The 18319-nt window shown below is 30.4% G+C and overlaps 1 protein-coding gene across 1 annotated transcript; it reads right to left on the bottom strand.

Annotated features, from left to right (window-relative positions):
• Positions 1-7417: 7417 nt before the first annotated feature.
• On the bottom strand, positions 7418-15974 carry bai (Transmembrane emp24 domain-containing protein bai). The gene is made up of 5 exons (XM_075367545.1): positions 15478-15974; positions 14804-14924; positions 13473-13543; positions 10623-10749; positions 7418-7776 (listed from the first exon to the last, which is right to left on the bottom strand). The coding sequence occupies exons 1-5, from the start codon at positions 15664-15666 to the stop codon at positions 7655-7657; spliced, it is 630 nt and encodes a 209-aa protein (XP_075223660.1). The 5' UTR covers positions 15667-15974; the 3' UTR covers positions 7418-7654.
• Between the last annotated feature and the right edge of the window lie 2345 nt (positions 15975-18319).

Below are 18319 nucleotides of genomic sequence, written 5' to 3' on the forward strand. Positions count from 1 at the left end.
CTGATTAACATATTCAATACACACTAACTTTTACTCAAATAACATTTGTACATGTATTCAATCTGATGTTTGAAATTTTTTACATAATTTTTCCTCTTAGTTGCTTCTGTACTTCATTTTGTAAAAAATTTTAATTGTATAATTTTTTTTTAGAAAAATGAGTACAAGTCAAGAAAATTATGAAAATATTCATGTAATTTTTAAAACTATTTTACTAAAATTAACCTTTTTAAGATTCATATTATTCCTCTGTACTGTTAAATTTTATTTTAAATTCTATTACTATAAAAACCTCCTAGTACAGAATATTGAGAAATGACATATCTTACTTTAAGTTTATCATGATAGTACTGTAGCGGAATCCTGCAACCCCAGTCATGACTGAAATATTTAATTGATCTGCAGATTAAAAATACTTAAATCGTGTACATGGTATAATGTTTGTTACATTAGTGTAATATTGCCGGGTGATCATTTGAAAAGTTACCACATTTATTTATTATTTAACAGCTATCAGTCCCATTGTATTTCTGTTTGCAGGAATGTATACCATTCTTGGGGGAACCTTTTTTAAATTATTTTCAAAGGGGTGGAACCCACCCACTCCATTACACCTACCTAAACTCAAAAATCTTACATGACAATGGTATCGTTTACTACATTAATTGACAACAGAAAAAAATAATGAATTTTGGTGAAAAGAAAATTAGAATCCGCCCAGCCCTTTGCTCGGTAGGTGCGAAAAAACATTTGAGGTAGTACTTTTTTAAATTTCAGTCCAACAAAATTAACTATAAAATTACGTAATATTACTTCTTAAAGCATTTGAAATAATCGTAATCTGTGGATTAAAACTGTGAAAATTACATTTTAAATTACCAACATAAAATATCACCCTTAAGTTTTCTCTAAATTTTCAAGGGTTGAAAAGTTATTTTTTTTTAATGAGATGATGTAGCTTATGACAAGTAGTTTGAATGACAAGTAATTTGGTACAAATAAAATAAAAATTGGACCATTGGTGCTGGAGTTACGATTAAATGTGTTTTTTTTTTTTTAGGTTACATTGAGATACAGTGTTGTTACTGACCCAAAACATTTGGTCTGAAATCATCCGTTCTTGTTAAAAATATGGGTTTTCGGTTTCTCCAGCATTGAAAAAATGTACCAGTAAACACAGCATTATAACATCAGTTAAACATACGAAAAACCAATAATAAGGTACCTATTTCTTTGCTGGCAACATGTTGAAAAATTGATTACCTTGTTATAACAGGTTATAATTTTTTGCCAATTACTGAGATCTTAGTTTCTAGATAAATTTTTGCAAATCGTTTTTTTTTAATACTGTATGTAATTAGTGGCAAAAAGTATTTATTTCATCATGTTTTAAATTATGTTCTTTAGTTAAAATTGGCATTTGGTTTATGTTATTGTTCTATCATTTGGCCTTTTATTTTTTGTCTTTAGTAAATTTGTCTCACTGAAATGACTTACAATCTGAAAGAAAAGCGTGAACTAATTTTTACATACTGAGAACAAAATATATGTGTTAGAACTGCCCAAGTATTTTTTGAACGGCTTCCAATAAAAATGTTTCACTCTCACGTAAAACTTGTAAAAAAATTCCAAGAAATGAGATCTGTCATGAATAAGAAACATGCAGGGCAACAGGTTTGAGATGAATTAACTTTGGTTGAAATCTTGGAAAATGTAGTAGCAAATCCTGAGTTCAGTTCGTAAAATATCACATGAAACTAAGGTTTCTTACAAATCTGTTTTCACTACATTAAAATTGAATAAATTTTTTCCGTATAAAATTCAACCGCATCAAGAATTGAATGAGGATGATGCTGACAGAAGAATTAAATTCTGTGAAGAGATGACTCAATTAGTAGAAGCCAATCCAATGTTTACAAAAAATGTTTGTTTTTCTGATGAATTCACCTTCTTTCTAAATGGCTTTGTTATAAATAACTGCCAACATTAAAGAAATGTAAATACTCATGTTTTCAATGTTGGAAACATGGAGCATCCTGAATAAATAAATGTGCGGGCTGGGATTTACAGTGATTACAAAATCGGTCCAGTATTTATTGATGGGAATTTAATAGGTGAAAAGTATTTGCAGTTGCTGGATGATTATTCACCAATTATTAGTCCACGCCTTAATAGATCAGTTAGATGGCATTGGAAACTTGTTACTTAACAAAGACATGCTTCATTTTCAGCAAGATGTAGCACCTGCTCACTGTTCACTTCCAGTTCGATAATGGTTGGACCGAATGTTTCCTGGTCATTGGATAGGTATGATCTTACACATATAAAAAAATTTGTGTTAACACACAAGAGTCAAAAAATAAAATTGTAACAGCGTGTAACTAAAGAAACTTTAATAAAAGTAAGATGTGAATTTAAACAATGAATTTATTATTTTTTACAGGAAAATGGGAATCATTTTGAACAAATGATTTAAAAGTTAATACTTTTATTTTATTGAGGTAAAAAAAGTGTTTCATTTATTATTTCTTAACGACACTTATTGTTAAAAAACTTCATAACAAAATTAACTAATGAATGAATGATTAAAGCTTTATTTATTTTTTTATTAACAGTTATTCATTTCATTATTTAATCATTAAGTTTATCTGGTAATACATTTTTCAACATGTTACCAGCAAGGAAGTTACCGTTATTGGGGTTTTTCATATGTTTATCTGATGTTATAATGCTGTGTTTACTGGTACCCATATTTTTAAGAACAAATGATTTCAGAGCTAACAGTTTGGGTCATTTACATTGTATCCTAACCTAAAAAACCACATTTTTAATCATAACTTCAATATCAGTGAACCAGTTTTTATTCTATTTATACCAAATTAATTGTCATTCAAAGGGCCTTCCAATCAGGTGTCACAAGCTACATCATTTCATTTATAAAAAATAAGTTTTCAACTCTTGAAAATTTAGAATATATTTAAGAGCGAAATTTTGTGTTGGTAATTTAAAAAAATAATTTTCACAATTTTAATCTATAGATTACAATTATTTCAAATGGTTTAAGAAGTAATATCACATAATCTTACAGTTACTTTTGTTGGTCAGAAATTTAAAAAAAAGTACTATCCCAAATGGTTTTTTTGCACCTACCGAGTGAAGGGATGGGTTGATATTAATTTTCTTTTTTATAAAATTCATTATTTTTTTCCAGTTTAATTAATGTAGTAAATGATACCACTGCCATTTAAGAGGTAGGTGTAGTAGAGAGGATGGGTTCCACCCCCTTTGAAAATAAATTTAAAAAGGTTAACATACCTGCAAACAGAAATACGAAGGGACTGATATCTGTTGAATAAGTGCAGTAACTTTTCAAATGATCACCAGGTATAATGAAAATTGTGTATTCATTGATTATACAAGTGCTATCTGTTACAATTTTTTAAAACAGTCTCCTCAAACACTGGTTTATCAAATTAAAATTTTATTTATATTTAAACATATATACAATACTTTTCTAATATATTTCATTTTTTGCCATCTTTATTAATTTCTAATATTTCTAAATTTGTGCTAATATCAGAAATAGAATGTTTATTGTTTATTAGATGGTCTGTCATATTAAATAAACCTAATTTATTATTTTTATGATTTCTATGACATTCAAGAAATCTAGTTTTAAAGGATCTATTTATTTTTCCTATATAAACATCATCACAATCATGATATTTAATTTTATAAATTCCCCACAGATTGTTTATTTTATTATTTTTGTTTTTTGTTTTTTTTTTTAATATTGTATTATGTGGTTATTAGGTTTGCCGTTTTAAATATTTATTTTTTAGTAATGTTTCACTTTTTCATGTTTTTGTCTTTTTATGTATTGGTTGTAAGGTAGTCATTTTATTATTACATTTTGATAGTGTTTTTTTTTTTTTTTTAATGTTATTAATAAAGATAAAATCATAAACATTTTCAACCACTGATAAGCCATCAGACATGTTTGAGGGAAACAAGTCCATATAAAAACTGCAACAAAGCAGCAATCATATAATAGATTAATATGTAATTTTCATTGTAATAATTCAGTAATGTAATAAATATTACATAGAATGTAAATAATTTGTTTTATTATTTTTAATTTGCAGTTAATTAAATATTTCATTCGTGACTGAGGATGCAGAATTCCATGAAAGTACTATCACGATAAGATTAAGATAATGGATATGTCTTATCCCAATATTCTGTACTAGGTGGTTTATATTAAAAGAATTAATATTAAGTATTAAAATTATGTATTTCTTTAATACATAATTTTAAAATACATGTAGAATAGCTGAATATCAGTCAGATATATGTGCATTTTGGATATACACCTAGAATAAGTTTTCAGAAGAAACATTAGATTTTTTCAAAATTCTACTGTAATTTAAAGGTTGATGTTTTATTGAGCACAATGGCAAATTGATCTGTTTACTTTGGTGAGGATTTTGGTCTTGTCAATTTGTTTCTAACAGTTGGCTTTATCCTGGGAATGTACATACACTGCAGACTTTAAACAAAGTTAGAAATACACTTCATCTAAATGAAGTTAGAAATACGATGAGTTTTTGTGTGAAACCTTTGGTGTTTGAGGAAGGTACAGGGATTGCACTTCCACAAATCGATTATTTCATAGTTAAGGGTTGGTTTAAGTTTGGAAGGTGGTCTCGTGGTTGGAAGAGGCCATTTGAAGGTAATATTGGTGAGGATTTTGGTCTTGTCAATTTGTTTCTAACAGTTGGCTTTATCCTGGGAATGTACATACACTGCAGACTTTAAACAAAGTTAGAAATACACTTCATCTAAATGAAGTTAGAAATACGATGAGTTTTTGTGTGAAACCTTTGGTGTTTGAGGAAGGTACAGGGATTGCACTTCCACAAATCGATTATTTCATAGTTAAGGGTTGGTTTAAGTTTGGAAGGTGGTCTCGTGGTTGGAAGAGGCCATTTGAAGGTAATATAGGTCATGCCTGACTTTTAAATCATGAAAACCATTTTTTACTATGCATATGACCCAGAGCATCATCTCCGTTTTATTTTGTATCATTGTTCCCGAAAATTGCACATAACAAAAATCACTTAAACAAGTTGCACTCAAATAACAATAACACAAAGACTTAACGAGAAATCAACAATCCAAGAACATGTGGTTACAGAGGAGGTTATGCAGAACACAATACTGTCAGTCGCATGTCACTAAATATCTCCATTGGCATGTAATTAAAAATGTTCAGTTATTTTCTGAACAGATCTTGTATAATAATTTAAACTTCTCACAATATTCTCCCTCATCCTTCTCTTTAAGCCTGAGTATGTTCCTACTTTCTAATTTAGCTTTACTTAATCAACCTTGGGGACCTTCTTCTTTTTCCTGTTTAGCCTCCGGTAACTACTGTTTAGATAATTCTTCAGAGGATGAATGAGGATGATATGTATGAGTGTAAATGAAGTGTTAGTCTTGTACATTCTCAGTTCAACCATTCCTGAGATGTGTGGTTAATTGAAACCCAACCACCAAAGAACACCGGTATCCACGATCTAGTATTCAAATCCATGTAAAAATATCTGGCTTTACTAGGACTTGAACTCTGTAACTTTCGACTTCCAAATCAGCTGATTTGGGAAGACGCGTTAACCACTAGACCAACCCGGTGGGTTCAACCTTGGGGACCTGCTTCACTTCAGATTGAGGAGCAGACAGTGCTGAAACCTATGTATAAATTCATGATGCAAAAGTTTTATTCAAAAGACCTGAAGTTCATAATTACAATACTAGATTCAAGCACAATCATCTTAAAAGTCAGAGTGATCTATGATCCTGTTTTCTTGAACTTTTACAAAATATGTATGTTAGCTACCATAACCAAAGATCCTACCTAACATATGTCATTCCATAAGATTAGAAGTTGTCCAATTCCAGACTTATTAATAAAAGGGAGGAAGCGAAATGGTTTCACATTGCCTTCTTTATTTAGCACATCAAGCCCATTGAAATATACTTCGCAGTGACGGTCTTTGAATGCCAAATCTGTCAAAAAACATGCTGGACAGGCAAAAGAGAATGTAATTAGCAAAAACTAATTATGTCATTGTTTCTGTGTACATAGATATTTAAATTAAGCACCATTGGACTACATTGTTTTTAAGCGGACATTTTAATAAGTTATCTAATAATACTAAAAAATATTACTGGTATTGACATTTTATTATTTATTCAGTTAAACTACAGTTTTTAAGCACAATGTGCTTAAAAACGGTGTACTGTATTCCTGAATGTGATAAAGTGTAGAATTAGATTATTTTCCTGTTTCCAGCTACTTTGATTCATTTTTTTTTCACTTCTTTTATTTTACAGAAAACTTTAATCATGGCCTTGAAAAGGCCCAGAAAAAAGGTTTTCTGTAGCAGTACTCCAACTAATTTTAGCTATGAGCTGCCACTGATAATTAGATAAAATTCAGCTCTCTAAGAAAAGTTTCCTTCTTCAGGACTGACTATAAACATCAATACTCTCAAGAGAAAATAACTCCCATCTAGTTCCGCTTGGACCTCAATTGCTTCACATCGTCACACTCATAAGAAAGACTGACATATTTAAAATTATAACAATGTGACTGTAACATTGCATTAAAAATAGTCTCCACACGTTTTTTTTACAAAATAAAAAAGTAAATTACAAAAATGCTTAGTACAAAAATTGTTTCTGATTATCTTCACTATACTTCCTTCACCAAGTAAATCATAACTTGTTAATAGTTTTATAAGTAAACAGCTTCAATCTGAATTGGTTTTAAGCCATATTGTCAAAATCCTTCTTAATTCCATTACACCACTTGTGTCTGACTTCTGAATGATCTGTTCATTGAAACCTTCTCCTTAATGCAGCTTTATCATTTTAATTCTCTTATCTTCATGTCCCATTTACCTCAGTCCTTCAATCCTTTATCTAGTTTCATTTAACATTTTATTCAGTTTTGAGTGACATACACAATTTTTTTTTAATTCATGCAAATGCTATTAAAAATTTTTTGTAAATATTCTGTATCAAAATTTTCAATTTATAAACATTTAGCTCTCTCCAGTGGCCTTTTTATTTAAAGAATAGCCATAAACTATGAAACAGAAAACTCTGTATTGCCGAATGGAGAAAATTAGGTAAAAATAGAAATCAACAATGTACTAATAATTAAATGGTAAACCTAATTTATATGTAACATGTAATCAACTCATTTTACCGTTGTAATCCCACTACTTCCTTTAAATAATACTATTTTAATGAGAAACAATGTGAAATTTAAGACAAGTGCCCACTTAAAACTGTATAATATAAGCTATATTGTGTATATGATATAAAACTCAATAAAGAAAATAATAAATATAAAATAAGCATTAAATACTTTATTCATTCATATCCACAATTACTCCAAATATTCTTTAAATTAATCATCTTATTAATAGTACAAATAATCACGATTTACACAAAACTAAAAATTGTGTGATGGCTTTAATATTTACATAACATGCAGTAAGATAGAGCAGAATACTCTGGAAAACTGATGATGACAAAATATCTTGCACATATTGCATTTATATAATACATGCATTTATACTTGTTATTCAATTAGTTTTTTAGATTTAAAGAAACTTCTCAAGTAAATGACTTGCCATGCTGCAAGTACAAGTAAACAGAACATGCTAAAAATACTGAAATAAAGCACCCTGCTGTTTGTTGATTCTGAAAGAACACAAAAAAACTAGGTCATATACACATCTGCACAAATAAAATTTAGTGAGTAAACTATTTTAGTTTTATTTCATTTAACTAATAAACTACATTGACTATTTGATAGTATTTGATTTTATAATTACTTTGTTTGGGTAACTGAGAGATTGCGTGCCACTAACCCTCAATCATCCATCCAAATATAAAAAAGAAACAATATACAGTGAACTGACTGATATTAAAAAACAAATCTGGTTTCTGTAACTGCTATTATTTTATTATTTCAGTTCTTTTCCTGTTTGTTTAAGGATGTTTTATCTGTTGTAATATACAAACTGTAAAGAAATTATTAGGCTAGATAATTCACTTTACCAAGGAACAATAACTGCTGTAATTCAAAGAAATTACTAAACCAAAACATAACTTATCCTACTGCATAAAAAATGTGCTGCAAAATTAATTAAATTTAACTCTTGGTTAAAAACTTTAGTGCAAATGATCATAAACAACCAAATACAACTTAAAAGTCACACCTGAAAATAGTATACTCCTTTAAGTATAGATAAATCAATTAACTAACCCACTGCCATACTATTAACTAATTAAATTTTCAGCATCATATTCATATAGCAGTAAAAAACATTCAAAACTTGACAGTATAGCATTCTCTCTATCTTTTTGATTTATTTTATGAACATCTCATTTGATATTATTATAAAATAATAATAATATATAGTAGTGATAAAGATTCAGTAAAAACCAAATTTTCTATATAATATTTTCATGCTTTTATACATTAGCTATCCTGTGTTTTATCATTCTTTTAATATTTCAAGCTATCTATCTTATGGTTTTATTTGTAAACAATGACAATTCATTATATGGTAGAATATTCTTAGTTTCTAGCATGCTTCTCGAAACCTGAATGAAAACAGTTCTTACAGTCAGTAGCCTGTAAAGTAACTTTTTAAAATAAAAACAAATCTGAAAAATATGAACCAACACAATATGGATCATAATAAAAATGCATAAAAACTACCACCTTATTAACTACTTTTCTACAAACTGCCTTAAACTTCAACAAATTTTTTTATAGAATTTCACTAGCTTTCTCATTCCCTCAAGAAATTCTACCACCAATTACTTAAACCATGCAGCAATGCCATTTTCAATAAATCGTCATCAAAAAACCTTTGTCAAGCTAGCCACTGTAGCTATGGGGGTGGATGATTGAAGATTCCCCAATAATATTTTTCCAATCGCCTCACTGACTGATTTGCCACTTGTGTTCGGGCATTGCATGCAAAAACAAAATCCTGCAATATAGCATCCAACGTCATTTGTTATAGTTCTACTAAGAGTTAACATTTTGCAATATGTATCAGCATTCACAGTAGTTCCACAATCACTTAATTCAACAAACAAGACACCATTTTTGTACCAAAAAAATGGTAAGCTTCTTTACTGAACATTCTTGTTTAAACTTCTACAGTCTAGATGATGAATGCTGCCATCATATTGATTGCTACCTGAACTTCAATACTGGTATAATAAATGCTTCTGACCAGCAGGACGGAAAGACTTGTTTGGAAAATAAACCATTGTAAATATTCAAAAGATGTTGTAGTGCTGAGTTAGGAAGGTGTGAAAGCATACCAAGGCAAACATTGTCCGGTCCAAGGGAGGTGTCACAGGAGTTCTTAAGTGCATGTAACAATTCCTTAAATACGAATGGAGTGTTTAATTCACCAACCGAATCACCAATGTTTAACGACAATATTTCTATCTGTACTTTGTACCTTTGAAAATCACTATAATATGATGAAGTGAGAGACACCAAGCAGAAAGAGTTTGCTAAGTATTTGCTACAGCCAAAGATGATGAAAGAAGTTCTCCTTCGTCAATAAGACCGAGAATAGATTGTCTCAGTGATCCGAAAATTGGATGGATTTTTTTCCACAGTAGATGTGGGAATAGTACGTGAGATAGTGTTCACATATTTCGTCCATGAACTCCTCTTAGCATTCAAGAAAACTCAACAGCATATCGCTCTAGCCCTGCGGTACAAATTTAGATGTTCAGTTGTAGGTCTATTATTAAATTTGCGTAGTGCCCACCGTCGATTCCTAATAGCACATTTGCAATCATCATTCCACCATGGAACGGAAGGATGTTTAGGATTACCCGATGTTTGTGGGATACATCTGCTGGCAGTCTCAAGTATCATGTACGTAAAAGAGGAACATTGCTAAAGGATGTTCGCACCATCATCATACTGTAATTGGAGGGCTTTATGATATCCATTCCCGTGCGCCCTTTCAACAATCCATCTCCGTGGCCTTCTCTTAACCTCATGGTCCACACTGAAACCAATAATAATTGGTTTGTGATCACTGCCGTGAAAGTCATCACAAACAGACCAATTAAGATGAGGGAGTAAATTTAGTGAGCATACAGAGAGATCGATGTTAGACATAGTACCAGATGATAAAGACATGAATGTGTGAGATCCATTATTCAGCAAACAAAGGTCTAAATCTTGTCTCACACTGTATACTATATTTCCTCGAGTAGAACAGAAGGTTAAGTCCCAGGAACATGGTGGGCATTGAAGTCTCCTACTATTAACGATGGAGATTGTATTTGTGTGAGGAGATTTGAGATATCCAGAGCAATGAACCCAGTGTTCAGTGAGAACACTGAACTCAGTGTTCATTATGGAACAACTAGCTCTGAAATACAGACTAAAATAAATTGTATATTAAAGTATATCTCTAGCAGTACTTACAAGATTAAATGAGAAAGAAAACTTTTATGAAGACTTAAATAATTTAATACAGAGTGAAATTAATAATTACCGTTTGTATCTCTCATTTCTCGTTCTCTTTGTCTCATCTGAACAAAGTCTTGTACAATTGATTCAGATAAATCCTCAAGACGTTTCAATTCGACTTCCATCGGTTTTAATTTAGCAGCTTCACCAAGCTATAACACAATAAAATTTAATTAATACAAAAAAAATTTATGTATATAGCTGCATCCTCTTTAAAAAAAGAAATAACCTGATCCAAGCACTTTCTCATTAGATCCTATGCCAGATTTTTCCAAACAATTTAAACTTAGAAAATTCTTCAAGTAAAGATCATGAGTACAATATAATAATATAACAGAAATATGAAGTTATTATATTATAAATGCATACCTTGTAAAATAATAATAAATCTTCAAAGCAATTTGTACATTACTTTAAAAAATAACAATTTGAATACTATCAAAAAGTGAATAAACAAAATCAAAAGATTTTAATTTTATAAAAGAAAAAATTAATTTAAAATTATAACTTAATTTTCTGTATGAAGATTGAAAATTTATCTCTAAATTTTATCTATTACAGAGGCATGTTATTTCCGTAACATGCCTGTACAACAATAATAACACTATGAGGCATGTTTTGAAGATTTCCCAATGAAATTGTCGCAAATTTGTTTGCTGTGTGAGGTCTTGCGTTATCATGGAGAAACAAAATCCCTTCGATTAGCTTCCTGCATCATTTGTTTTGAATTAAGTCTAAGTTTTGTAAGCATTTCACAGTACGTATCAGGATTAACAGTTCACATTGCATTCACATTTTCAGTCAATTCATCTGTGATGATGGTCAGATGACCACAACGTTCTTTGTTGTGAACATTCATTCTTCCTCCATGAAACAAACAACACCACTGGTGAACTTTACCTTTGTACATACCACTAAGTTCATAAAAATCAAAAATTTCTCTATGAATATCAGCAGATTTGTTTTTCACCAATAGATAACAAATTGCTGATTGCACTTCACAACTCATAGGATTATTTATTGTAGCATTCATTTCAGCCAGGCTGCACACAGCAACTAACACGAATAATGTATTGTTACAAATAGATGATCGGTGATATATAAACATGCTTCACTAGTACCATCAATTTCCACCACATCTAATGGTAGCAAATTGAAAAAAGCACTGCTTAAAAAATATGCCTTGTACTTTTGGCTCACTCACATCAGGGGAAATTTACTAAGTTCATGTAACATCAAGAGAAGGTGTTAATACTGCATTGTTGAGGCACTCTTATTTCCCGCATCTCTTGCTACAAGCACACACCATGTTTCAGTCACATGCAGTCATAATTTTGTTCAATCAAGTACAGTGATTGTGTAAATGGAAGAAAGAACCCAATGGAAGCTTTGTATTTCATCTTCAACAAGAAATGAAAAGTTGGCAAAGTCTGCCAACACCAAACATTCTTCTTCACCTAATTCTGATTTTTTCTTCTTGAAAAACTGAGCTTGAGATTTTGACATGAAATGATGAGTCTTCAGCTTTTTTAATTTTTCCACTAATAATTTGAAAAATCATCTTCGGTCTGAAGAACAGTAATCATCTCTGCCCTAACAGCTGTTACCCACTGTTTGTACATTATTGTATCTGGCAACACAATACTCTTCGGAAAAGTTGAGCATTAAATTTGGAACCATCAATCATGAGTTTGATGTTCTGGTGGTGGGGGCAGACACAAACTGTATGAGTCCCAGATGCACCCAGCCAAGATACACCATTTTAGTGTAGAACTTTGTTCGCAGAACTTTGATCTTCCAAAGATCATTTATTTGTCATAGGAATCGTCTTTTATCACTTGAAAATGATTTTCTTTTGTGTTTCTAACTTAGAGCTACAAATTGAGAAACTTTTAAATGGAAAGCAAATGCAATCATCTCATTAATTTATTTTCTTTACATTTGTACTCATAAATGTAAGTAAAATGTTTAAAATAAATAATTTTTTCAAATAAATTATTCATTACTGTATACATGTAAAGTTGTAAGCTAATTTTGCATCCCCCCCTTTCATATTACCGCAACACCCCAAATTGAGAAACATTGACTTAGACAATACACATCTAAATTGATAGGTGCACTATATTTTACAAAAATATTTACATATAAAAAAACTATCTCTAAGACGGATCCTGCATTTGCACACAATTTATCAAAAGTATAAGCACATTTCTAGGCACAGTTTGGGAACTTGTTTCAAACAAGGTGAAAACCATTCCATCAGTATTAAAACTGATGACCACTTTCTTTTGGGATGCTTTTGGCAAAATCTTCATTGACTTTCAGGGGAAGGATAAACAATCACCTGGCATTATTTGTTGCGTAATCTAAATGAGGAAATAAAGAAAAATTACCATATTTGACAAAAGAGGTTCTTCTTCATCTAGAAGATCTACCAACTCACTTTTCTGTGACTGTGATAACAAAACTGTTCAAATTAGTTGCAAAATTTGTCCACGCCTTCACCCCTACTCACCAGGATTAGCACCTTCAGATTATTATTTGTTTCTAAATATGAAGAAGTGGCTTGCTGGAAAGAAATTCTTGCAAAATGATAAAGTTACGGCCAAAACATCTGCCCATTTTAAATAGATGGATAAATCAAACCATTTAGACAGGATTGACAAACGCGAATATCATTGAATTCAAAGTATACAGACTTGAAATGAGATTATGTTGAGAATTAAAAAAAATTCTTTCCTGAAAAGTTGTCTTCTTTATTTTTTCAAGAACTTAACAAACATCCCTTGTACATACAAATAATGAAATCATAAACAGACAAAGCAATTAAAAATAAAATATATAGTGAAGTTTCATACGTCTGTAGAATACTTACACCCTCATAACTTTTTGCTTCAACACCTCGCTTTATTACAAGATAAACTTCATGGGTATTTCCTACCATATCTGTAAAATACAAATGGTACACTGTATACTACAAACTAAATTTAATTAACTTAAAAAAGACAAATAAAATTCAGCTAAAACTTCAGTATATAAACATTCCACTGCTAACATTCTTAGTGAGGTAAAAGTCCCTATGAATTATTATTTTAATCCCTGTATAGTACTTTGTAGAACAACATACTGTGACGTAAGTCCCTGTGAGTTTATACTTTTAATTATATTTAAAATAAAAAAAATTAATGATAAAAAGTTAAACGAGAATAATACAATAAATTCAATAAACTTTTAATAAGTTACAAATGAACAGCTAATTCTTCTATAACCCAATTCATTTTAACCCTGACTAAAATGAACTGCCTTAAAATATTTGCAACAGGCCATTTTATCAAAAAGTCTTAGTATTCAATCAAATTGTTTTAGTATTTACTTTCAGACTACTCATTTTAATAACACAAAATTTAAACAATAAATGCTAAAATATTAAATAAAGCAATTGGTTATAAGATAGGATAACATAGAAAAAGATAAAGAAATGGCCAATTCAGAATAGATTGGGCAAAGCAAATGCCTAAGCATTGTTTGGGATAGAAAAAAAATTAAACATACAATTTCAAGTAAAATTTAAAAAAAATATGTTTTACAGTTTTGGTTTGGGTTTTCCCCCTGAAAATAGTTAAAAAACGGAAAGATTGGGCAAAGAGTAAAATGTAATAAATATTTAAAGAGAACACTTTCCTTTTTCAACACTGAAAATTACACTTTTAATCAATTTTATTCAGTAGTTTTTTTGTAAGAACATTTACCAAACAAAGAAGGAGGTGCTAATGAGATAGCAAGCAGCACCTTTATTATAGTTTGCAGATGTCCAAACAACCACAGACTGCTCTAAAATATCTTAATTGTTTCTGCTTTACCTTAAGAGCTCACTATCTGTTTCCAACAAACTACACTAGGAAGTAAGAGCTGGCTAATACAAAATGAAAATGATGGTACTTTATTGGAGGTGGGCTGGTTAAGCAGCAAAACTGCTTTGCCAGCTAACCAATCATATGCCATCACTACAGCCAAAACTCTCTACTTGAAACAAAATACTACAAACAAACTAGAATAATGACTGTAAAATTAGAAAACAATCAAAATTATAACGTTTTAAATAAGGTAACGATAAGAGAAAATAAAACAATATGTTTACTTCATTATCTTCTAAATGTTATTTAATAAGTAATTCATAGTATTAAATAAAAGTAGATGGTAACTTACGAGGAGGAACTCTAGAAGTAAAACAGACTTCAAACATATCATAAACTTCAGTAACAAATGTGAATTTTCCTTTTCCAATATCCTGATTTTGGGCTAAAATATGACCTTTTGAATCTGTAACCTAAATTAAAAACAAACAACATATTTAAAAACAATTGACTTAACAGATTTATGAAAAAAAGTTAAGTCTATTATAAAATAAACATTTATTCATTTAAAATGTAATTTCAATTTACACTAATGAATTACTTCACATATACTGTATCTGGTATTATTCCAGAAATAATCTGATATTGATTTATTATGCTCCAGAAAAAATTCCAATAAGGTCTGAATATGATAAACAACAATGAAACTTAAATATGAATTAATCTAAATTTTAAATTCATTAATTGTTTGAGCAGAAGAAAATACAGTACACTCAGTTACAACAAGCTGTTTGGCTGAAAATTACTAAATGAGATTTTTTCAACTTTGTAACGCAAAAATTATGAAAATTCTGTGTTCCCACCAATGCTAACTTATCAAGATGGTCAATAATTACAAGCAGGAAGGCTTTTGACATTAATAAGCACTTAAAAGATTTAAGTACAAAGTATAACGTATTTTTAATTTGTTAAAGTATAACTTAATTTTTTAATAAGAAAGTTATATCCAATGAAATTAATTCTTACCACGTAATCTACTTTCTGCCCTTGATGATCCGAAACTTCAAAATCTCCCACAATCAAAATATTTTGTCTAATTTCTTCCTTAACACACTTCGTGGCACCAGGTTTTAAGTGAAATCTTAAACCGTTTACTCCAAAAGTCAAAAGAAACGTTAGGAAAAGGTAAATAAAATAATGCACTGAAGTCTCCATTTCATACAGTATTTTAACATAAGCCTAAATCAAATAAGTCTCAAGTTTTCAGTCTCCAAAAAAATATAGGTTAAATATATACCTTACGTATCCTGCCGGATCACTAACCACAAATTTCAATTTAAAAAAAGCAAGTAATATTGCTATAACGACTTAAGAGTCAGTTACTCAAGAGTATTATTTACATTCTACTTAGCGATCCTCAAAATAAAATAAAAACTGTGCACAAGAGAAAAATAAACCAAAACGGACTAGAATAAAAAACTATTCATGATCGGGAAATGTGAGAACATATATATACATATATATTGTTGTGTTGGAAGTTGAAATCAGGTTAGAAAACTAAACCACTGACGTAGCTTTAAAATATCAGAAATACTTTCCCATTTTCCTAACAAAAATATTTTGTGCAAATAAAATCAGGATTGAATTTATTTTATCTCTTGTTCTCATTTAAAATTAGATTTCTTAAAATGTTTAATTAACGTAAAAAATACATGTTCTTTTTTTTAAGTAAAAGTGCAACTTATGAACAAAAATTAAATTAGACAGCTCCTTATTTGGCTTTGATTATGAGCACTTACAAATTTACTTAGGAGTCTTAAAATTTATTCCAATGAATTTAATATCGTCAACCGATCACATCCCACAACCTACTTTTTTCAGTTATTTATTAAAGGAACTCTTCTATACTCCTAAAAGGAGCTGACGGTTGGATATATTATAAGGATGGGTGAATGAAATGATCGACAAAAAAATTCCAGACCCTTGCCAGGATTCAAGCTCAAGACCAATTCTATCTAAATGACTGGTATGTTAACCACAGTAGACCAAAGTGGTTGTATAAATTTGTAATTAAACTGCATTGCACCTGAAATTAAGTATTTTTTTAGAGTTCCCATACCAAAAGAAAACTAATATGTTAATAATTTTCATTTGAAGGCATAGTCAAAAAGATTGTTTTCATTCTCAACGAAATTATCTCACTTAATAAATGTAAAAGTCTTCAGAACTTATTAATCATAAACAAAGTTGAAAAACATGATAGATTAAGTACATCAAAACCCCTACAATGAAAATTATTTTGCCTGCCTCTGGCAATGTTGTTTTTAATGTATACATGCAGTATGCATTAACTGTGATGTGTAATTAACCCTGGAGAGGTACTCTGGGGTACAGGAGTACCCCTGGTAGCTGATTAATTCCAGAAGTCATTACTAGATAATGCTAGTGATATAGTATTTACGGTAGTTAACTAACTTTGGTGTCAGAGTGACAATTGGTCGAACAGTGCTGTCTGTATCTGTGTTCATTTTGTTTAGAGATATCTTTTGGGATACATCAGTACCCATGTGTACCATTTTTGTAAGGTAAATAATTCCTCTTATTATATACTTCTTATCTTCCTCATATATGCTTATTATTTATAAATTAAAATGCAACGGATTTTATTAGTTGTTTGTTTAAAACATATCACATTATTAGTTATTGTCACAGCATCAACATTAATTGTTGGTAGTTTACTTTTAACTCCCCCATTACAAGCAATTTTGTTTTCTCTTACTTTCAGACATATTATTATCATGGTCTCTTCAAATAAATAAATATCTTCTACAGAAGAAATTTATAGAATATTGTTCGACAAAAATGCCAGTGATGAAGGTCGCAGCTCAGCTGTTAGTGATGAGAACATAATTATTCCTGATTTTAGGAATGAAACAAATGAATTTGAGTAACTAGCGAAATCTGAATGTGTTGGAACTTTACAGGGAGTTCTTCCTATTGTTGAACCTGACAATACTTTAGAAGTGGTTCAGTTGGATTTGATAAGGGCTGAGGACAGTAATGATGAGTGGGAAAGTGAGGTTGATGATATCAGGGACACCAACACTGAATATGTGAAAATTCTCCCTACACCTACAGAAATAAGAGGAGTTAATGGGTTCAAGTGGACAGGAAAAAAGGGAAAACTCATAGAACTCCTGCCAGAAATATTGTCATCCATGTACCTGGAAGTAAAAATGCTGCTAATGTTACAGAACACCGCTTGAAGCTTGTATTTTTCTAGTGAGCCTATTAGCATTATAACATGTACAAATGCTAAGATCAAAACCCGAAGACCAAAATATTCTCAAAGAAACTATAAAATAGATGAAGATGAGGCAATTTCAGAATTAAGATATCCATCATTTACACGTGATACAAATGAAGTGGAGATAAGAGCTCTTATTGGTTTACTTTATTTCGCTGGAGTCTATAAAATGGGGAGTGTAAATACTAGTGAATTGTTCGATGTTGCTTATGGAGTCCCAATTTTTTGAGCAGCCATGTGTGAAATGGGTTTCAAATTCTTGATACAGTTCCTTCGATTTAATGACAAACAAATACGAGATGCAAGGAAACAGACAGACCAAATGGCCATATGTGAACTTTTTGACCATTTCGTTAATGACCCCGATACGTTAACTTTTTGAACAACTCGTAGGATTCCAGCAGCATTGCCCCTTTCAAAATGTTTATTCTAGCAAAACCAGACAAATATGGAATGAAGATGCTAATCACGTGTGATAACAAGATGTCCTGTTGTGTTTCTGGTGAAATATATACAGGCAAAAGTTTGACCTCAAATGACGTTGCAGCAGCAGAGTATTAT

Source organism: Lycorma delicatula, chromosome 5, assembly GCF_047948215.1.
Source record: "Lycorma delicatula isolate Av1 chromosome 5, ASM4794821v1, whole genome shotgun sequence".
Lineage (NCBI taxonomy): Eukaryota > Metazoa > Arthropoda > Insecta > Hemiptera > Fulgoridae > Lycorma > Lycorma delicatula.